Here is a 23,636-nt window from a genome sequence, read left to right on the forward strand (position 1 = left end):
TAGGAAAGTTGACCTCTTAAGGATGTCTAAAGTAATTTATGAATATTATAATAGTTGTTGGCTGCAGACAGGCATGTACTCCTCTCTATAAACCTTTTCAGATGAGCCTGTCATCATGCCTTGCAGATGGTGATTTGAGTGGTCTACATTTGACCTCCAAGAAATGGATACAAGACTCTGACTGAAGGTAGGGGGCACACACAGCTTGGAAACAAACACTGGGGTGATTACACTAATCTTCCTGTTTCTGAGCTGACTGTCACAAATGTAGTACAACAGCATTATTTTAGAGATGAATAAGAAGGGCCAGAAAAGGGTGTCCAAAATTACATAGAACATACAAGATATGTTACATACAAGGTAAAAACTCATATTTGGATTTCCTTGATTATTTTCTAGTTTCCTTTGTAGTAAATCCTTGGCTCAACTCACAGTGTATGAGGAGATGAAATGCAGCTTTAGAGATGAAAAATGTATATTTCATTCTCCTAGGGATCCAAAGCTTGTATAATCAAACAATTATGTCACTAACTTGGCAATTTTAATATGAAAAAAATTAGCTAATTAGACTCTATGTGGCAGATGCAAATGTAAAACAAATGGAAGTGATTCCATTAGTCACCACATCTCTCCCAGATGCAGAATACAAAACCAGAAACTATATCCACTGCCCGAGAGGAAAGGTGGAACTATCTCATGCTGAGCAGGATGATACAACTTCCTGAGCTAGGAATGAGGAAGTGAGAAATAATCTCCAAGGCCAGTGTCAGCAACCTTGAAATAAAATGAAGGTAGGAATTATTACTTGAGCCACAAAAGCCTCAGTGGTCTGATTTTCCTTATAAATTTTTATTTGTATGATCAGGGTTACATGAACAAACAGGTCAGTGACCAGCCAAATGAAATCACATTCTAGGACACCACAGTCATGTTTGACGTTGTTGTTCAAAATTTTGAAGCACTGTCTTGATACTGAGTTTTCTCCTTTGCTTCAGGTAAGAGGCAGAAGGGGGGATAAAATGTATGTTTTTTTATTTCTCAGAATGCTTGATCATTCAATGCTACTTGTAAAAGAAATAACGGAAGTGTAAGAAAAGGAGAGAAGGGTGCTGGAAGCTGAGTTCTGGTGACCAGCCCTGTGCTAATTCATTGAGTACAAATTCAGAGTAGCCAAGATACCTGTGCTCAGTGTGGTAGAATTATCAAATGCTATTCCTCCCATCTCATTCCTCCAGAGAAGCAAAACAAACACAAAGATGCTTTTCTGTGTGGCATCCAGGGTTACTCAAAAGATAAAAGTGGTTAGGGAATCATTGAGTGGAGAAGAGTTCACACGAGAAAGAGCAAAGTAGAACTCTGTGGTCAATACCATCCACAGGAAGGAAGGTGGACACTCTGTTAGAGGACGCAACATTTTCCTTCAGAGCAATGCTCACATGAAGTCTTACTAATTAGACATGGCAAGCTTTTAGTCTTTTGTCTTTAGTATTTTTCTCCTGTTGCTGTGGGGTTAAATACCCCAGCAGCAAGAGCAACTTCAAGGAGAAAGGGTTTATTTTGGCTCATGATTCAAGGGTAACCATTCATAGCAGAGAAGTCGAGGCAGCAGGCACTTGAAATAGCTGGTCGAGGCATATCCACAACCAAGAGGCAGAGGAGTAGATTCATGCACTCTCTTCCTTTTATGTGGTCCAGGATGGAAGCTCACTGCCCACTGTTAGGTCTTTTCATTTCAATTAATCTAACTGACATACACCCTCACAGGCACACCCAGAGGCTAAGAAATCTCTAACAGGTGTGCCAAGAGGTGTGTTTCCAAGGCGATTTAGACTCCTGTCAAGTTGGCAACAGTATCACAGTCATGTTGAAGTTTTGCTCTTATTGATATGTATGTTATCCATTTTCTGTCTCCAGCCTTCCTGGTTGGAGCTAAGTCCAGAAAGGAGAGACACAGAATAAATAAAACCAAAGCGCCAATCCCTTCAGTATATACACAAATGAGTTCTCCTTTTCAAACATAAATGGCTTCCTTAAGCCAAGGTTAGTTATAAAGCTTTGTCTTTAAAATCTGAAAGGCCAAGAGTGGGCAAGAGGTCACCCTTACACAATAGAAACAGGCTAGCAGGAATTAGCTAAAATGACACTTATCACAGGCCAGGAGCTGTGTTAATTCACTTACCCCTCCCATTAACCAAGGCGAAGAGAGTGTGTTAACTGTCTAAACCTCAGCCTAGATAGTCGCATGAAGTAGCAATGCCAACTTATGCTGAGAGTAGTGTCTAAGACCAGGCTATGGTTGCCTGTCCAGCAGGGTAAGCTGCAGACTCAGGACTGAAACCATCTATACCTACATTGCTAAGATATTCCCAAGGCATTTCTTCTCTGGCATGTAATGGAAGGTGAGCTTGCACAGAGCAAGTTAACTACAAGAAAATGCAATACAACAACTGTACCTGAACATGACTTCTTCTGGCTGGGAGGAGGAGCGGGTCGCACGACTATCAGATACTTCGGCTCCGCATCTGAAAAAAAACAAACAACAAAAAACCACATCTTTCAGCAACATCCTTTCAGAACCAGCATGGGAGTTAGTGCACCCATGTCCTAAATGAACATTTCCTGGTGTTAAACTCTCTCTGACCCTGGTATCAGTGAATAAGAAGACTCAAGAGCTGGAAAATTAATACTTTCTAAAAAGCCCATTAAGTTTTAGAAATGGAAATTAGATCCATATTTTCAAACCCAAATGGGCATGGGTGGGGAAGAGGTCTTTAAAAAGCACACGCTACACAGACCTTTCTTTTTAAGAAAAATCACTTTATTCTTATTAACTCACAAATGAAAACATCACACAGGTTTTTAAGGAAACCTCTCAAAATCCCTGCCCAGTCCCAAACCCTATGTGTCCAAATGAATGTCTATACCGCCAGAATGTCCATTCTGAAGCTATATGGCTTTGCTTAGGGTTTTATACGTTCACTATCCAGTGCATTTTTACGCAGCACTACAGATGGAAAAAAAAAAAAACCCTGCAAGTTGAAACTAGGAAAAATAGCTTTCTATCATCTTTCATGACGCCTGTGTCCTTCCGCCTGCACCCCTTCTTTCCACATCATCTACTGTTACCCTCTTGAAAACCTTTCTAAACTTTATACTGTACCCACATTTACATTTACACACACACCTGCATGTAAGTATATGCACCACATGCTTTCCTAGCATCCTCAGAGGTCAAAAGGAGGCATCTCATCTGCTAGAACTGTAGTTACAGGTGGTTGAGAGTTACCATGTGGGTGCTGGGAACCAAACCCCAGTCCTCTGTAAGAGTAGCAAGTGCTTTTAACCTCCAAGTCATCACACCAGCCAGATATAATATATTAATTCTTTGAAAATTTCAAACATGTGTACAATTTATTTTAGTAATATTTAGCCTCTACTTCTGCCAACACCTCCTGGATTCAGCCTATGTCCATCCCCAATTTCACATTTCTTCTTATACTCCACTGAGTCCTATTTTGTTGTCCTATATGCACAAGTATGGTGTCATCCACTGCAGCCTATCAGTGAAATAGAAAAAACAATTCTTAAAAATATTTAGGTCTTAAATTATGTAAGTAAAATTATGTTAAACCATATTAGATACTATAGTCTTACATAAAAGGCTGAGAAGTAATATTAAAGCTAAGAGATGTGAGCTTATTCAATAAGGACTGAGTAATTAATGAAATAGCCTTTCTGAAAACTAGTATATCCAAGATGACTGATTGGTAAAACATATATAAATAAACAAAAAAAAAAAACCTTGAAAAGTAGCATTCTACCTAGTGATTGTATTGAACTGGTTGATGAGTTATTACCCCAATAGTTCTTCAGGAACTTTGGGACCTGAGACTTCTTGGTCATCAAATTTGACTTAGCTGCTAAGTCAACCAGAGTTCAGCACTACTTGCTCAGGTGGACCTTTTTGTTTTATTTTTATTCTGTATTTACATTTCCCCTTCGTGGCTATAGAAGAGGCCTTCTTACCCAAGGCTTTAAGGAGCCAACTTCGTTTACATGGCTGGCGTCTCCCCATCTTTGGAACTCACCTCAGGGCTGTGTCTGTTGTGTAGTTGCCTCATGACCAGATGAATACATGACCATATGACCTCATGAACACAGGTAAAGTGTGCCCAAGCTTCCCAGAGCCCCATGGGTTGGAAAGTGTATCTTGCTTATTTAAAACTCCCATAAGAAATGCTCAACCCAGATTCAGTAATAGGACTATAACCACCATTGGGACATTATAGGTGTCAAACTATATGATACATGCTTTCTGTGTGCAAAATAACTGTTAATAAATTTATACACTAATGACATGTCATGCTGATCCTGCATATTCTAGAAGTGCAATTATCTCTCGTAATAATGAGATCACTGAGACATGGTCAGCTTCACAGGCATGCAACATACACAGTTGCACCCTTCACAGGGACCCCATGTTTGGTTCCTATCACCATCTGGAAATACTTTCATTTTTTTTTTTTTTACTTCTTTTGTGTATGTGTATGTGGGTGGGTGCATACACTTGTGTGTGGAAGACAAAGGACAACTTGTGGAGGTCGGTTCTCTCCACCATGTGGGTTCCAGGGATCAAACTGAGGTTATAGGGCTTAAGGAAAAATCACATTAACCTCCTGAGTCATCTTACCAAACCCCTGAAAGTTTTATCACTTTGATCTTTGAACTTCATTTTTGTAAAATTAAGTCTCATGGGATAATGGGGCATGCTCAAGAACAAATGGAGCCAGAAATAACAACACTTGTCCATGGGTTTCTGCCTCCCTCTTTACATAAAGCATTCCAAGTGCAGCAAGCTCCAGGTTCCGTGAGACCCTGTCTTAAAAACTAAGGGGTAAAATAGTAGAAGATACGAGGCATAGAGTTCCGGCTTCCACATGAACATGCACAGGCCAGCATGCCTGCATACACATGTGGACACACACCACACACACAAGAGAAGAGGACAAGCAAATCTTACCACTAAGAAAGAAGGTGTGGAGGGAGTCACAGACAGCCCCAACGTGACACATTGGCCACACAAGCCGGAGCTTGCTTCCTTGAGAAACAGGTGGGGGTTTAAAGAAACACAAACCAGCAAGGAACCTCTTTCTGCCCGCTTTTGCTGTGCCAACCAACACGAAAGAAAAAGGAAAAACAGGACAATTCCATTCTCTTTAAGGCCCCCCTCATTCATAAGTTAAAAAGAGCATCCACAGAATATGCACGCCTGTGTCAAAGGTGAATAAAAGTGGAGACATTTTGTGCAGATTTTCCTCAATTTTGCTTAGAAATCCCCAGGCATGCAGGAACTACAAAATGCTTGCTGCACACTTCCAGCCCTGCTGTTGAGATGTGAAGGTTGTGGAATTCACATTGAAAATGGGCATCGTGCACTGTCATTGAGGTCAAAGGCCCACGTACTGTAATTTATAGTTTTTATTCTTTAGAATTACATTAATTAGCAAATAACACATGACAAAATCGTGTGGGAGACTGTGAGAGGAGGAGGTTTACTCACTATTGATAATCAATCCTGTTTTTTTGAAACAAGGGCCCTCAATGTTAGTTTCACATGTGGCCCTACAATTATATAAATATCTTAATCTAGTCTTCAAATGTCTCTTTAATAAGTCTCAACAATGCCCTTCTAGAACACAGGTCATGTTTACTAAACATGAGCTTTAGTAAGTTGCTCATCATGGTAGAGTTAGAACTAACGTTTAATTACTCCCTTAAGACAGACTAATTGTGGGTTAGTAGCTTTTGAAAAGGACTTGAAATGATAGAGCAATACATACACCAAGGACAGTGCCCGGGATCCAGCATGGTCATGGGAACAATTTAAAAATAAGCTGTTTTTGTTTTTATTTTGTTGTTTGTTTGTTTGTTTTTGGTTATGTTCACAGTCGATTTGCACAGGCTGTGGTAGTGTGTCAACACCTGGAACAGAAGTGGAACGCTGGGTGTGTGTATTAGTTCTTACTGCTCATTAAATACTCCCAACTTGCCGTGTTTCAGGATTGCTCATGCTCTGTTGGTGATACAGACATGGGAGGATAGAGCACTAAAGTCACAATTTCCATTCCGGTCTGTATTTTGGATTTTTAGCAGACTGAGAATACACACATTGTGATCTTCACAGATGTTCTACCAAAAGTAATTATTTCATTATTTAGGGAACATATACAATTAAAATCTCAATGCAAGATAATTTATCTAGGATGCAGTTACTTTAAATTTGTAATTCTGGTGGTTAATCCTACAAACTGGTCAGCCCAGTTTAACTTAATTTGCTTAGTATTGTAAATGCCTTAGGATAACGGATAAGAGAATTTACTGTTTAAAGAGGTCAAATATTGAAGACATATATGGATATATATTGTCTTATTTTTAGTCAAGGATATGATCCTACTATAATTGCCCAATTTAAATTCTAACTTTCAAATTTTGGATCTCTTTCTAGTAGAGAACTCCAGTCTTGCAAGAGGCACTGCTCAGAATGTTGTCAAAATGGCAGGTATTTCTGTCCTGCGAAGCTTCTACCATGCATATGTCTACACAAACATGAGGCAAGCCAGGGTGAGCTTTGAAAAGTCAAGTCAAGAGCTTAAACACATTCATTCATTTATTCATGCATTCATCTCTCATCTCTTCCTGCCCCTCTTCCTCCTCCTTCCTTTCCCTCTCTCCTCCCTGTTATTCTAACAACTTGGTTTTATATTGAATCAAATTTCCCTCTCTAGGAGACTGACATTCAATCCTGCTTGGCTATCAGTGGGACAAAGCAAACACTTCTCTAGGGACTTTTCATTTTTTCCATTTACTAGGTGGAGGCAAACCACAGTGGCTATTTTCACAGACTACTTCATCATGGTTAAATTTATTTGTAATTGTACAGATTATATGCTAGTAACTAATTTGTATTGTACTAATCATATGCTAGCAATATTATCAATTTTCTTAAATCCAAAAGTGGGTGTGCTCTATAAGATTGGAGGACAGACAATAAGGGAGGAAATAATAAAAATAAATAAATAAAAACAAGCATCACAGATTCCAAAATACAAATATTTCCCCAAGAAAATTATACACCACCTTCATTCATAAATATCACTGTAAAAAGTCTTCAAAATATATTGTCCAGCAGATGCTAATGCTACAGTCTATATGGTGTGGTTTACTACTGTGAACAAACACAAGGTGGGTTTAGAAGCCTGTATCCATAGACCCTGAAAACACAACTGACAAGATGCAAAGCCAATTTTAAGAAAGATGGGGTTCTCTTTTGGGGAAACACTAATGGCACATTTTCTAGACATTTGAGGGCACTTACTGCTCACTGGGGCCAACACTCAGTTATCCAGTGGCAAAGGATCATGGTAGTCAAGAGCCCATGGGGAACACTGAACAGAGGTGTTAGCGATGTGCTAGCATCCCAATGGTAACTAAGTTATGAACACAGTTTAGTAATTTTAATAAGTCACTTAGATTACTAGCTTTTTATTAGCTATGCAGAAAAAGAATATCTATGGAACTGTAACTATCAGAAACTAAGTGAGCCCACCTTTTAGAATATTTCCAAGTCTCTATAGAAAGACTTGGTGAACTGAGCTCATGCAGCCCTGGCCACACTTGGAGTTCAGGCTTTGTTCATTTATGCATCCTTAAGCCTGAAGAGCAGTAATGATCCAATTAGCATATTCTGAAAGAAGGAATCAATGGAACTTTGCATGAAGAATGGAGGCAACTATTAGGGGCTGTGAACCAGCACAGTCCATAAACATAAACCACTGTTTTCATAAACTCCATAATTCTTCAGCAGAGAATTAATAAGTCTATTTACAGAACTGTTTCTTTTACGTAACAAAACTACTTATACCAAGTACGTGTTTTAGCATGGATCAATAAACCTTTTCCTTTCTGCCTGAAAAATAATTGGAGACAATTTGACAAACCCTGGGCCGTTTGGTAACTATTTCCACGAAATATTACAAAATCTTTTAAATGATGAACCTGTGCCCAGTCTGACAGAACATACTGCTGTGCCCCTCAGTTCAAAGGAAATTCTGGCTCCCTCGGCCTCCAGGACTGCCTGGAATAACACCAAAGTATAAAAAGATCCACAGAAGTGTAGCCAGCCCCATCACAGAACCACCAGCCGCGCAGAAAAGACTTGGACGTCAGCCACAGAAGGGGGTCCAGATATTTACACACCTCATCCGAGGGAGCTCACAGCTTAGGCGGGCGTTTGTCACAGGGCAAGTCTGCACAGCCGATGACTCCAGTGAGAAGCAGCCCCTGCTCTCCGTGCAGTGGAATGGGCGGGGTCTCAAAACATGGAAAGGGAACTCAGCTCTGATGGATGAAGAGGTAAGCAAAGGGGCTTTTCTTTCCAAACCCAGTGTTGCCAGAGCTCTGCTATAACCGGTCACTCCTCACAGTCTACACTAAAGTGTTTGGAAGAAAACACTTAAATGGTGTTTCCAAAACAGCACCACCACTTCAAAAACACATCCCAGTGAAGGAGACATCCATGGAGTTTGGCTCAGTGTTCTACTTTCATTTGATGAGATTTGGGGAGGCAATACTATTGAAGACATATTTCCCCCAGGACTAGCTGTATTAACTGTGGGTCCAATGCAAAAAACAAGTGATGAATGAAACCCTTCTTTAAAAGTAGAGAAAACAAACTATTAAAGACATTAAGAAAGAAAAAAAAAGAAGAAAACAGGCTGTTTCCTTTTTCCACTATCTCCGCCTCCACCGGTTATGGTGTCGACTTACCATTCAAGGTGACACTCTGGAGATGGGCTCCACTCATCTGCTAAGCACTCCTCCTCACTATGACTCCAACAACTCTGGACTCTCCTATGTTCCATTATGAGGTTCAGTTTCTCCAGGCTACGGTATGTTGGGAGGTAGACTCAGTTGGGAACCCTAGTGGGTTTTTAGAAAGCAGGCCAGCACTGTCGCTTGCTCTCTCACATACATGCTCTATGCTCTCTCACATACATATGCCAACTTCCCATCCTCACATACGCGCCAGCCACACGACCCCATTTGCCATGCTGTGGTGCAGCCTAAGGCCTTTTCTAGATGTGCCTGCCTAGTCCTGCACTTCAAAGCCTCCATCGTGGGCCCAGATACCGATCTCTCTTGTTTTAATAAAGTAAATACATTTAATAAAAATTCCTAGTCTCAGGTGTTCTGTCATAGCAACAGAAAACAGACAAAGACAAAAATGTGTCCCATTAGGGTCTACCCCATTATCAAAGTTTCTTCTCTGTCCACACTCTCAGGACAGAAAACACAAACTCTCTTTCCCACAAATCTGCCACTCCAACCTGTGCACCCCATCAGTCCATGCCCTGGGACTGTCACGTACCCGAGTAGGGGCAGAATGGTACTTGCTTCATCCAAATGCTCTAAGGAATGTGTAGTGATACCTCCAGCTTGGGCAAGCACAACTGCCACCACATCTGGCCACATGGTACCATAGTGGGTATGTACCTCCCCCAGCTCTTCCCGAGTTCCCACCCAAGGCTCTGCTGGAGATGGAAGCCAGCTGAAATAGCTAATTGAGAATAAGTAGACAGTATATGCAGGGACGGAGGTGGCTCTGAGCGAATGCTTGGGGAGTAGATGAAGTCTTGAGTGAACGGCTGTGTCCATGTCAATGACACAGTGTCTCAGACCCCGGAGAATCGGCAGAGCCTTCCCCAAGCCAGACTCGGGGAAGTGACAATGCTCTGGTTGGGTATTCAGATGTTGGCCGTGTGTAAAAAACCAGCAACTGAAGATTCTTCCTCCTGATGATGACTGCAACCTGATTCTGCTCCCCTACAGAGGCCTTCGACCAAAACTAGCTAATCCCTCCTCCTGTGCTGTACATGAGAAGTGTGCTGAGGTTCCTGATTGTGTAGTGGGTGCCCTCTCCAGCCCGTCTGACCACAGCTTCTGTGTATGTGTCAGGGAGTGTGAGTGAGAGTGAGAGTGAGAGTGAGAGTGAGTGTGAGAGTGTGTGTGTGTGTGTGTGTGTGTGTGTGTGTGTGTGTGTGTGTGTAATTTTTCCTTTCCTTGTTGCCTCAGTCAGGTTTCCGAGACCAAGCCATGATGGACACAGTGAGCAAGGGCACGCAAGTCTTGGAGACAGGACAGTTGCAAACTGAACTAAGAAGGTGAGGGGTGTGGAAGGCCAAAGCACAAAAGCTCAGGCTCCACCCCCTACTCCTCCCCCCAGGGGTGGGGCATGGGTCCATCAGACATCTGTCACTAAATGAAGTGTAAAGGAAACTAAGCATTGAGAAGAGTGATAACAGCTCATTTCACTCCGAACCCAAGGTCCTCCATGGGCACTTGCCGCCTGCTCATGAAGCCAGCACTGATCTGACCCTCTACTCCCTGTCCCTGCATACCGGGTACATCGGCTACCCCATCTTGTTTCCTGTGGTCTGGCACATGGCCTGGTACATCTCATCCAGCCACTGTCCCAACCTAACCCTCCTTCACTTTCCCTGTGATAGATTCTCTCTCTGACATCACAAATACTTGGTACCGTATTTCTCTGACCCATCTGCCCTAAGGGCCAGTACACATCCTTTCCCACTTACCAAACTAAATTTGCTGTCAGATACTAAATTGCTGGCTTTCTTGCCTGTAATATTTTCCTTGTCTTTGCTCCTATGTGCCCCCCACAGAGAAGCTTAGCATGGGGTATTTGTTGTCCATTAGCAGTTTTAATGTTTGGCTGGGGGCTAGAGTTTTGATGTAGAGCCTATTCTGGTACACATACATTAACCCATGAACTCTGCAATGTTCAACATATCACTCTAGAAAGATCTAGTGCATGATCAGGACTTCATTTGGAACATGTTTTCTCCCAAGAATAGTGTCCAAAGTTAAAGACTTCAAGCCAGCAGAGTGTCGTTTCCCCCCAACCCTTTAAAAATGCTGTAGTAGGCATTACCAATTAGAGGTACAGTGCCAAGAACTGTTCTCTAAAAAAGGAGTTTTCCCAGAGTTGAAAAGAACCAGGATACGTGTAAGGCACGGGGCGGAAAAGCAGCGTGTTGTGGTGGCTAAGGGCCAAGACAGATCTGGAGTCAGCCTGCTGCTGGCATATCCCTAATCCTCCAGGGATCCTGTGTCTTCCCTGGAATAAAGATGCTGTTTACATTATCTGTTCTACAGGGCAACTCCCAGGAACAACTGACCAATTCCTTGGCCTAGGACATTGAGAGAACTCAAAATCAAAAATCACTGGTTGATGAAAATCTCCATCCCAGTATAGGCTAATTAGCTACTGGGCACCCCATTTGGTGAGTGGACACAGCAGAGAACTCAAGAGACAACATATTCCCTTTCTTTCCCTCCTAACAGGGCACCATCAATGGCAGAGTGAAGTCTGGGTTCTCACTTAATGATCGGACTATGAAAAATCTGGGGTCATGTTGAAAACTCTAGGCTTTCCCTTGCAAATAGATCAAGCAGGCATCTTTCCAACTACTGAAAAATGGGACACATTTAATAATTACACCAGGCAAGAGGTGTAAATCTTGACATGCCAGGCAAGCCAGGCATTTACCAATAGTACAATCACCCCTAAACTGAAAAAAAATCTTTCTCCCAGAAACTACCACTCCAGGCCATGAGAGATGCTTTGTTTTGTTGACAATGAGCCTTGATTGGAGAACTGAGAATAGTTCAAATTCATAGAGTCTGGTTATCAAACACATGGGGCTGATAAGACCCAGCTCTGCCTCTGGGAGGCCTCATTAGGCTGGTGAAATAAGACACAGGGGAATACATGCACGAAACCCCGCAATCTGACCACAGCATAAAACAATCAAGCCAAAGGCAGCTCTTCAATCCCAGCATGTGGCATGACTCACATAAGCCAAAGAACACTGAGTGTGCTGGGCAAGTAACCCATTCCAAGAGAAAAAAATGTGACAGACAATTGTAAAAGCTGATAAAGACTATCATCTTTGGTTTTGAGATACCCCTAAAAGCAAAGAAAATTCTACCATCTAATTCTTCTCTTCTATTTTCACTTTCTGGATAACCCTCAGACCCTCCAGTTTAACCTTTTGGCATTAGCTAGCTTTCCATAAAAAACCTCCTTCCTGATAGCCAGACTCTTGCAATGATTCTGGAGTACTAGATCCAGAGTAGAACATCCTTTTAGCCCATGACAATGGGGGACATTTTCAATGTATAACCAATCATGAATTTTTTAAAGTTAGATTTTGATTTCAGTTTACCTGATACAATATGGTTGAAAACTAAAATTCTGAGATAATACAAATTTATTTTAGTGAACTTCCAAGAAAAGATAGATTTGGAGATGATATATTAGATCAGGAAGATGAGTAAAATCCAGTTAAAGTACAGTTGAATGCAGCAGAAAAAATAGAATATTAAAAAGATTTCTCTTGAGCAGCACATGGGGAAACAGGTGTCTATTTTTAGGACAGGCCTTTCTGGTGAAAACCCATGGCGAACTGGTTAAATGATGGTATGCATTTGCTAAGAACTTGATGCCTTCTATGCCGACAGCTTTAAACACCCTTTCATGAGTCTTACTTACATCTGCTAAATTATATGCCTTGGAAGAAAAATCAAATGATTCTAGGATATCTTGTTTTTAATGAAAAAAATTTGGATTTATCTTGAAGATTTAAAGCCAAATACTTCCCACAGAGTGAATATATTTCCAATAAAATAACTAGCTCAGAAAGTGATTTTAAATAAAAGAGAAAAAAAAAACTCTATCTTAAGTGGTACTCACAGTTCTCTCAGACTTTGTGAGTCTCAAATTTAACCCTTTTCCATTCATTATTTTATAATGTTTCTAAGTTCAATTCAAGATGAAAGGAAAAGAAAATATAAGGCCCCTAGGATCTTCAGCTGGTGGAACTTTTTTATTTAGGTAGAGTATGACGGAAGACAGGTTACACATGTGTGCACACACATGTGCATACATGCACACACAAGGCACACACATGTGCACGCATGCACAATTACTAACATTAACAGTAATGCTAAAAGCAGGTGCCCAAGCTCTTGGTTCCTGTAGTAGAGGGCAGCAGATACCCAGGAGGCTGAAGCAGAAGGACCCCTTGAGTGCAGATGCTCAAGGCCAGGTGAACAGCACTGTAAAGCCTTGGGACATTCACTTAAGCTTAGATTTCCTTATGGGTAAGGGCAGTGGTTCTTAACCTTCCCTTCCCGCAGATGTGACCACATGTCACATGTAGTGATAACCCTGACCATAAGATTATTTCCATTGCTACTTTGTAACTATAATTTTGCCATTGTTATGAACTGTAATGTAAATATCTGATATTCAGGGTATCTGATATGTGACCCCTGTGAAAGGGTTGTTTTTTCATCCTCCAAAGGGGGTCACAACCCACAAGTTGAGAACCACTAGGTAAGACGCTCCCAAAAATTCTGTGTGCTCAACACCTGTCTCTTCTTTTGGTAACTGCCCATCTTCATGGCTGACACCTGTTTGCCATTTGATACTTACCTAAGGATTCGGGGGAGGTGGGCGGGCTTCACCTGGTCTCCATGGCCACACTGCATCACGCCCTCCTGTTTTATCCTGCCACTTCTCCACCAGTATTTGTCCAGGCCAACATATTTAACCCCCTGGATAGCACCCTTCATTTTCTTATTAAGCTTACTTCTAGCTATTTTTTACCAACAAATCCACAACCCCTTTCCTTGTGATGTCTGCCTTCAGTAGAGTAAATAGTAACAACCTCCATTGTTTTAAACCTTATCCCACTTCTGAGCAAAATGATTAAAGAATGCACAAATGTGTTATGTAGAGATAGAAAAGGGAAGCTACAAGTCTAAATTGCAATGGTAGAAGTACGTGATACATTTTTTCTAGTTTTCTATTTAATATAAGAGTTAAAGGGAAGAGTCAGCAAGATGGCTCAGCCAGGAACATGCTTGACTCTGAGACTAATGTCCCGAGTTCAATGCCCGGAACCCACATTTTGGAAAGAGAGAAATGGTTCTCAGACTTTGTATGCTATTATCATGACTTCCAGCCTTCCACCCCATAGATATGACAATTAAATTTACTAAACAGTTTTAATTACTACTATATGAGAGTATAACCTGTGTTACATTTTACAGCATCTAATTTGTTTAGTCACATCTCCATTTCTATAAGTGAACTCTATTCAGGATGTTTTGAAACTCAAGATTCTTCTGAGAAATAAAAGTGAAACACATCAAAATAAGAAACCATTAAAACTTTATGCAAACTTGTTATCAGTTGACTAAATGAAACTGTGTTACTCTCTCGTTTTCATTTGTGTTTAGTAGAGTAAGTCAAATTTCTTACTATATATTCTTATTAATAACTAATTTACCAGGGATGCTGGAAGGTATTAAATATAGAAATCGAGGAACCACCTTTCTCCCTTTGGAACCTATGGTTGTGGAATTCTAAGCAGCACCTGCTCTCTATCTATCAAGAGCAAGAGGTAGGTAGCTTCAATGCAGGAGTTACCACTTGATGATGAAACCATGATCATGGGAGCGAGGTGTGTGGCCGGCCACCAAGGCTGCATCACCACCTTCGATTTCGCTTTGGATTTGTTTCCAGATCTTGTTTTGAGAGCTGTCCCTATCAAGAAAACAGGCTTGGGGCACAACACTAAGATGAAAATGACTATTTGTTTTCAGTTAACAACATCTATGATTTCCTGGCCTCACTTCTCAGTGACAAATATAAAACCAAACTAAATCACACCACCACTCTTTGACCAAGAGTTTTCACACTAGACACTAAAATCTTGCATAAATCAAAACTTTTGTGGAAATATAGCCAAACTTTCTTTAGCAACTGAGATAAAGCTCAGAAAGATAAAGTAAATAACAAGACCATTCATTGATCTATCAGAAACTGATAAAATTTATAAAACATACATACTCTATGTTGGGATATATATAAAATCTGCTGTGCATCATTTACCCAATCTTCATAACACTTATGGAAGATCATTATTTTATACACAAGAAAAATGAAATGCAGAGAAGTTGAATATCTTACCCCAAACCACTGCACAGTGAGCAGGGGTATCCAATTTGAATCCAAGTCTGTTTGACTCATAAGTACTCTATCTGCTGCCTCTCAAGTAGAGGGTAAACTTTCCTAGGACATGGAAGTCATGATTCTGGCCCAGGGCTCCTTCCAGGACACAGCAGCTAAAAGGCCACTAGCCTGCAGTTTCAGCACTAGCCCTCGAATCATTTGTAAGGACGGTGGCTGGGGGGTACCCCGAGAAGTCCACAGCTGCACATAGAAATGTGCTCCTTGGAAAATGATCACAACTGTGAAATGTAAAGCACTGGCCTCCATTAAACCCACTGGACTCCTAGCACCTGGCTAGAAGATAGACCAGTCAGAATTTGCACTGATTCCAAATATATAAGACTCTTTTCCATTGGTTATTTGAGCAAACAAAGTAAAGCTATTTGCCTTGTGCTATCCAATTAATGGACTGACTGGCTGGCTCTCTCCTCTCTCCCTCTCTCCCTCTCCCCCCCAAATGATCAACAGCTGAACATAAAACTGGATAGCAAGAGCTACTTGGGAGCAGGTGGCCTCTGTGAGTTCAGGACCAGCCTGATCTACAGAAAAGCAAGAAGCAAATTCTTCAAGTATAAATCAGTGTTGAGAACATTTGAGATATGATTCCAAAAAATGAAGGAGTAGGAACCTAGAAGATCTAGTCATTGAGAATTCTGTGTTTTCACACCATTTCTGGACTCTTGTGAACACTAAATTTTTCTACTGCTTTAATTAATCTATTAAAATCCTTTTTTTTCAAATTCTTGAGATTCAGTTTAACTATATAGACTATGCTGGGCTGAAACTCATAGCAATCCTCCTGTCTTAGCTTCCTAATGGCTATAATGAATGTGAGCTACCACACCAGCTCTACTTAAGTAAGGTTTTACCAAATTTTGTCTGAATATGAATGTTAAAATAACAAGACAGAATAAAATTTTTTACTTTGTAAGAATAGTGAGTGACCTTAAAAATGCCAATTTATACTTTATAGAAAGATGAAAATATAGAAAATCTTACGTGATTAGTAAGAATATCAATCCATATGTCACTAAATATTACCTTGAATATTTGTGAAAAACAGCAACTTCTCATGCCACAAGTGAGATACGATAGTTAGCACGTCATATGGAAGATTTATGTCAGGCAGTGGGACATAATAGCACTTGTTTTGAAAATAAAAATAATTTATTATGTTTGGCTAAAGTCCAGTGCACTGGGAAAAGAAATGCTACTGTCCCACTACCAAGGGTGAGTAGGTGCTGTAAGAAATGCTTTCTTTCCACAAAGAAATAAAATTTCCTCGCTCCTTCATCCTCAGGGGATTTCAGCTCACCACTTTACAATCATGAAATCATCACCTGCCCACAGCGTATCTGTGAAAACTAGACTTGCTCCTAATGGACAGACCAGAGAATGGCCTTATGGGAAACTGGCAGCAGAAGGACATAAATGCCGCGTGTGCAGCTTGTGACAGCTAGGATAATGGTCCCTAGCCCCCAGAACCTGCAATCAGGTGACACACAGAGGAAATTTACTGTGCAGACAGAATTAAGGTTGATAACCAGCTGGCCTCACATGAGGACAGCGTCTTGAATTATCCAGATGGGCTCAGGACAATCACAGTTTTTCTACAGTAGGAGAAGCCTCGGGGACGGGATGTGATATGGCAGCTTGGTCCACTACTGTCACCTTTGTGGTAGAAGAGGAATGCAGACGATTTGGAAAACGGCAAGATATGACTCTCCTCTCGCCTCCAGACAAGAATGTAGTGTGGCCGACACCTTGACTGTAGCCCACCGCAACCCAGTTGAGCTTTCAACCCACCACTCTAAGATGATAAATTTATGTTTTAAGCCTCCAAGTTTGTGTTAACTTGCTACAGCGACAGACATCTGATAAATGGTGCCTCATGAGTCAGGAACAATTGATGCTCGTACAGTCAGGCAAAACTCTAAGCAATCAATCTGATGAGCTGGAAAAGATCATTTAACTTAGAACATGGGTCTACTCTGAAGTAATAAAAACAAAAGCACACAGATTTCTTAGTATAAAGAAATATGACCAAACAGAGCTGGAGAGATGGCTCAGCCGTTGAGAACACTAGCTATTCTTACAGAGGACTGAAGGAGTTCAGTTTCCAACAAGTTAGGTGTGGCTCACAACTACCTGAAACTCTCTTCTGGCCTCTGCAGAAACCTACACTCATATGCATATGCATATGCATACGCATACGCATACACAGACACACACACACACACACACACACACACACACACACACACGCAAAGATTCCTCCTTGGTCCCTAAAGGTCACCTCTAATGACCATCAGCTGACCTTAATTGTTTTGAAGTGAATGTTTGGTTTGCTGTGTTGCACAAGCATAAAGAAAGAAACAATTGATAATGCAAAGCAAAACAAGCTAGGCCAGGTTTTGGAATGGGACAAGGATTCAGTTCTCATTAGCCTTCCCGTGAAACCCCAAGCAGGATCACTGACATGCCAGACAGAGCAACAACAAACACCTCAGATATAATCAGATTAAAGAACTCACATGCTTTCCCTAACTGTAAACAATATTTTCTACACCCTGAAGCCAAGGGACTTCAATCCCTGGTCACTAAATTCCTCCATTCTAGTCATTTGTCTCCCTCCTAGTCACCAGGTAATACCCCAATACTGGCCATTACAATTATTTTTCAATTTGGCCTCCTGAGATTACTTCAAAATGATAACGCATTTCCTAGGTCACACAGCCTACAGCTAAATCTCTGGGAGCTCGATTTTTATCTTCCTTATTCTTGGAATCTTTGGTCCTCTGAGAAGGTGGAATGTGCTTATCATAGTCAACAGTTAGAGAAAGCTTTACAAGCAGATGCAGCTGGCCTAGGGGATAATTTCCTCCTTATCAAATGGCCCTCCTTAGAGTTTGTGTGAGCTTTCATACAGATCTCAGCCTAAGCCCTTTTGCTGCCGTGTGGATCACAAGGCTCGGAAGATGTTGGGCATCTCGTAAGGGTACGCAATGGCTCTGCACCTGTAGTTACTCCTGGGATGGACTGACAGAATATACTAGAATTTCCTTGAGTAGAAATGACAGGTTGAAAATTGTAGATCACCCTGCTAATATGTAACAGCATCTCTAGACCTGGAGTGTTTTCCCTTGATATGACTATCTAGCTTCCATTTTCAAACCATTTATGGTACTAGAGATCATTTGACATATTGAAACTCCTAATAAATATACTTAGAATGCTTTAAGTAGCACAGCCATTTAAATTTGAAAGGAATGTCTGTTCTTCATTCTGTGGTCTAAATAACGAGAAAAACAATCATACCAAAACCATATGAATTTGGATAGCCTCACTGCTGCTCAGAGGGCATTTTTCTAATATCAAGGTTAAATGCTGTGCATATGGTTCTGATAATTCTACTAATGTCCCATCTCCTTTTCATGCTCTCTAAAATCAGATTCCAACAGACTTTCTAATATGGAAGTGGGAAATCTCATAGTAGCCACCCCTCAACAAAGAACTGCAGAGAACCAAGGAACGCTGACAGCAGAGAAGGACAATTATTCTTCCCTGGGGATGAGCCCCTTGCTTAATTGTTGAGTTCGAAACGACCAGCCCTGAAATCATATACTGCAAGCAACACTGGGCAGATTCAGTCGGTTATGATAGTTATGCACATATATAACAAAGGAAGAGAAAGAGGTCGTGGATTAAGGAGGTGGGGCACATGGGAGGGGTGGAGTTAGGAAAAAGAGAGAAAATGATGTAATTATATTTTAAAATAAAAACGTTGAAAAAAAAAAGTATGTCAAACACTCCCATCCTTTTCTGCAAACAGCTTTGAAATTGAATCACTGGATCCTCACGGTGGAAATGGGTGTGACTATTTTCTTAGAGCTGCTATTAGTCTTTGGAGCTTATATATCTAACTCGGCCCTGACTTTCTCTCCTCTCCTTTACAGTGGCTTCAACTTCAAAGGGTCCTGTGTCAGTTTAACTCCATGTATTTGAATTCTATTGGTCATCCACTGAGGCCTGAAAGTAGCAAGACTAGGGAGCTAACCATTCTATCCTCCATTTTAGCGATAAATAGCCAGACTAGCTCAATGCTCAGCTCCCAAGTTATTTTATGTAGCTGGTTGTTTTTACTCTTTACTTTTTGGGGGCCCACCACCCAGATCCCAAATAAATACATGGAAACTTAGCTTTTTCTTATGAATACCTGACCTTAGGTTGGTTTGTTTCTAGCCAGCTTTCTTAAATTATCCCATTCCTCCTCTTCTACATTGTATCTCTGGGCTTTTTACCTTTCTCTATTCTATATACCTTTCTTTACTTCTTACTCTGTAGCTGGCTGGGTGGCTGGCCCCTGGTGTCATCCTCTCCTCCTTTTCTTGCTCCTCCTTCTTTCTCCTTGTAGAAGTCTTTGGGAGTCCAGCTTGGACCAGCTCCCACCTTTTGGAGGGTTCTTGGGTGGAAGAGAGAGGGATGAGGAAATGATAGATAGAAAGATTGCTGGGCATTAACCCACCAACCCCACAGTTCCCCCAGAGTTTTCTTGAGTGCGAGCAGCAGGAAATATTAGAAGGATTTAGATTGTGAAGATAAACAGAAAATACAGGATAGCCTCAAGAGGGCCTGGAACCTATTCCAACGGGCTCTGTCTCTACCCCAGGGTATTTATAGAGATGCCAAGGGGTGGAGCAAAAGACCTCCCCCCAGCACAGCCAAGTGCAGACCATCTCAGACACCTGCACTCAGACCCGTGGTCCTAATCATCCTCTCTATGCACACCTGCTGGATAAAGCCACGAGGAACCTGAAAACGGGCTCCCACAAAAGATAGAAAGAGATGATAAGAAAGACAGAAACACAGGATAGCTTCAGGAGGGCCCTAGGTCAATACCCAGCTGCTGCCCAGAGCTTTATTCAAAGGGGCTTTTTGTAATATGCCAAGGGGAGATGCAAAAGACCTCCCCTTTGCAAGATCAAAGCATACCATACAGCCAAGTGTAGACACCTCCAAACACCTGGTAAACACACCTGTGACCAAATCATCTCATTATGCAGCCCTGCTGAATAAAGCAAGCCCAGTTTCTCTGACCCTGAGTAATGTCTCATTAGATAGCCTCTGTGGGCCACCACACCTCCTTTTCTCCTTCTATTTATTCTCTCTGCCTGGTAGCCTGGCCTATCCCTCTCCTGCCTAGCTATTGGCCATTCAGTTCTTTATTAAACAAATCAGGTGTTTTAGGTAGGCAGAGTAACACAGCTTCGCAGAGTTAAACAAATGCAACAAAAAAGAATGCAACACATTTTGCTTCATTAAACAAATATTCCACAGCATGAACAAATATAACACATCTTCAACTAATATTCCACAACTATTTTAGGCTCTTAACTCTTAAGGGGAGAATACTGGATAGCCAGTTGTGTGTTAGCAGGCACAGAGTTCATTGAGAATAAACTACTTCCTCATAATCAGCAGTTCTTAAAACCCCAGACTACTAGGCTCTTGATTACCTTGTCAAAAGAATAGAATCTAAATCATAGGTCTGGCCTGCGTGGGTTCTGAACTTCATGGAAGTTCATGAATAGATAACTGTCTAAACCTTGCAAGTTTATTATCTGGCCAAAGGCTTGTTGACAAATAGCAAAGATAAACTCTTGTCTCCTCCTTCTGGATGGACATGGGAATACCCTTGAAGAGAAGCTGTCTGTTCTAGAGAATTTAGAATAGTATAAATCCTGCCAAAAATATAGTTTGTCTCCACTCTCCAAAATGCTATCTTCTGTACTACAAAGAAAACACATGAGGGAAGTAGCCAGTTAAATACAGGCTGTGGATAGCCTACCCAAAAGGTGTTCTAGTTTCTCTACATACCAATGATATTCTAAAAGGAAAGGCAGAGATTTAAGATCCATAATCTAATGTAAGGTGTGGACTTTATTTAGATAGTGATTCAAATAGAACAGTTGTAAGACCACATGAGAAATTAAGTATGAGCCAGGTATAAAGTGATATTGTAGGATTAAATGCAATAATATAAGAAAAGTATGGAATTATTAAAACATTTATCTGTTATAGATGCATACTTGATAAAAGTGTATCTCCTTATGCTTTAAAAGACTCCAAGAAGCACTATGCACAGACACATAGACCAACATTAGCATACTGATATATATTCAAGCTGTACTATAAGACATTCATCAACATTATTCCTTTTAATTTTGGAAATTTACACAATAAAAAGCCAGGCATGAAAATAATAAATAAAAGGGTTCCCAGTCCATTTGATTAACGTTCATTATTAAAACAATGGAAGGCTGGAATGTTTAAGCTGGACATTTTCTTTGGATTTTTGCACATACCTTTCATTAGTAATTTGACTTCAGCCATCTTAATATTTAATGCTTTCATCTGCTATCAAAGAAGCTAACAAGTGACCAGGTTCTCCATTTAAATAACAGAAAAGTCCATCAAAAATGAAATGTTAATTCTAACACTCAGTGAAAAGGAGGTGGTGGTGTGTACTTCTGCTATCAATAAGAAGGTTGAAGACGGGATAGATACCAGGGAATATTTACAAACATCCAAACTCAAATTCCTCATGGAATTGGTTGTTATACTTGTCAACACTGCCTAATTCTCAGATTGGGGGGTGGTAATCAACTCCTGGGTTTGCTTAAAATGGTTTCCTTATGTACTACCGAGTAACTCACTACTTAACAATATTATCTCTAGTTACTCATTAATTAACAATATTACCTCTTGGCTGGCATTAAGGAGCAACAGAGATTTCTCTGGGAAAAGCAAAAGACAGAGCAAAATCAACTTGGTATTCTCGTTACACACTTGAAAATGCAAGAACCAATAGGAAGTATTGGAACACAGGGTATTACAATTCTAAAGTTTGGAGACGGCCTCGTAAGCAACATCTTAGCAGGGTGTAAAGAATTGAATCTCACCCTAGACTTTCAAAGTTTTCACAATGAATCATCCTTATCAAAGCATTTAATCCGTTAAGTGGATTTTATTTACATTTTCCCCCAGAGAGAGAGCAAGAAGATGGCTCACATCCTGAAACTCTAATTTTATATCATTAAAACGTTTTCAATGAAATGCATTATTTCATAATTCATATTAAACCTTAACCACCTTGTCTGAATTGCTTAAAATTTTTAAAATGCAATATGCTTTCTTTTCTTTCCAAAGATAACATCCAAAAATCTATAGTGGCCATCTTCTAACAGAAAAAAGGAAAGACAACAAAAAGAAAAATTAGTTCACATAAATAATGCCACAGGGCTAAGCCCAGTATTTCAGCTGTTTTTTCCTTATATATTCAGTTATGTGGGTAGGGATTATAGGTTCAATGGCAGTTAAGACAATTATTTCTTCATACAATAAAAAGCTCCAATATAAAGAACTATGCTTTGGGTTTCATCAATTACAAAGGTGATTCGTATTGCCTCATTGGGCTCAGCCAAAGATGTAGGTTAAATGCCTCTCATCTTCCACATTTGGGCATCTTGTTACAGTTGGTGCCTCTTACCATGCACCCCTCTCTCTGAGCTTGCTTACCTACTACAGCCTCGGTGACTTTCCCTTCTGTGGGAAGAGGGAAGTACTGGTTTGGGGACACATTGCTGCCATATCCCAGGAGAAAGCCTTCCAGCTTCACATTTGGATTTGGGCGCAGGAACTTCAAGAGGATGGAGTCGCTGGTGGTGTTGATGTGCACTTTCAGGTTCGGTCTCTTACCTGAGGATGGAAATACAAGGTGAGTGTCCGATACATCACTCCTTTTCATCCCTCAACATCCCCTCCAGCAAACCTTGCCTGTTGGAAGCATTATCCTTAGAACAAATGCTACCTCTTTTGCTTCTTGGGATCATAGTGCAGATGCAAAGCTGACCCAAACATGAGTAATGTTAAAACCAAGGAAAATGTACTTACTACTGAATAGAGCAAAGCAACATAGAGGGGTCCGAGTTTTGGTGGTTTGTTACTGAGGGGGTAAGTGGAGTTTTGGGGAGTTTCATTTTTCTATCCAAAGTGGGCCAGAATCTTCACTGTATACACATTACTAAGATATGGTGCAAAGGAATGAAGTTTCTTCTTGGTAAAATTTAATCACTGTACCTTGAAATATCTCAGATGCCCTGCACATCAGATATTTACATTACAATTCATAATCATAGCAAAAGTACGGTTATGAAGTAGCAATGGAAATGATTTTATGGCTGGGGGTCACCCCAACATAGAAACTGTATTAAAGGGTCTCAGCATTAGGAAGGTTGAGAACCACTGATTGAGTATTAAGAACGCTAACCCCTCCGCATATAGAAGTTACTATATGTTACTTCTGCTATTAATTGTCAACATACCGCGTTTTATTTGGCCAGGTTAGTCACCCCACATTCTAGAACAGGTAATTTGTCCTGACTCTGTCACCCTTGTTGATTGACCACTCTACAAC

At 40.7% G+C, this 23,636-nt stretch overlaps 1 protein-coding gene across 26 annotated transcripts in view; it reads right to left on the reverse strand.

Annotated features, from left to right (window-relative positions):
* Positions 1-23,636, reverse strand: part of LOC114691931 (ABI family member 3 binding protein) — a 211,628-nt gene that overhangs the window by 128,882 nt on the left and 59,110 nt on the right. For all 26 annotated transcript variants that reach the window (XM_037209689.1, XM_037209698.1, XM_037209695.1 and 23 more), the window contains exons 2-3: positions 22,739-22,918; positions 2,454-2,522 (exon numbers count right to left, since the gene is read on the reverse strand). In XM_037209689.1, coding sequence (XP_037065584.1) covers positions 2,454-2,522; positions 22,739-22,918 — 249 coding nt within the window. The remainder of the gene's footprint in view (positions 1-2,453; positions 2,523-22,738; positions 22,919-23,636) is intronic.

Source organism: Peromyscus leucopus, chromosome 12, assembly GCF_004664715.2.
Source record: "Peromyscus leucopus breed LL Stock chromosome 12, UCI_PerLeu_2.1, whole genome shotgun sequence".
Taxonomy (NCBI): domain Eukaryota; kingdom Metazoa; phylum Chordata; class Mammalia; order Rodentia; family Cricetidae; genus Peromyscus; species Peromyscus leucopus.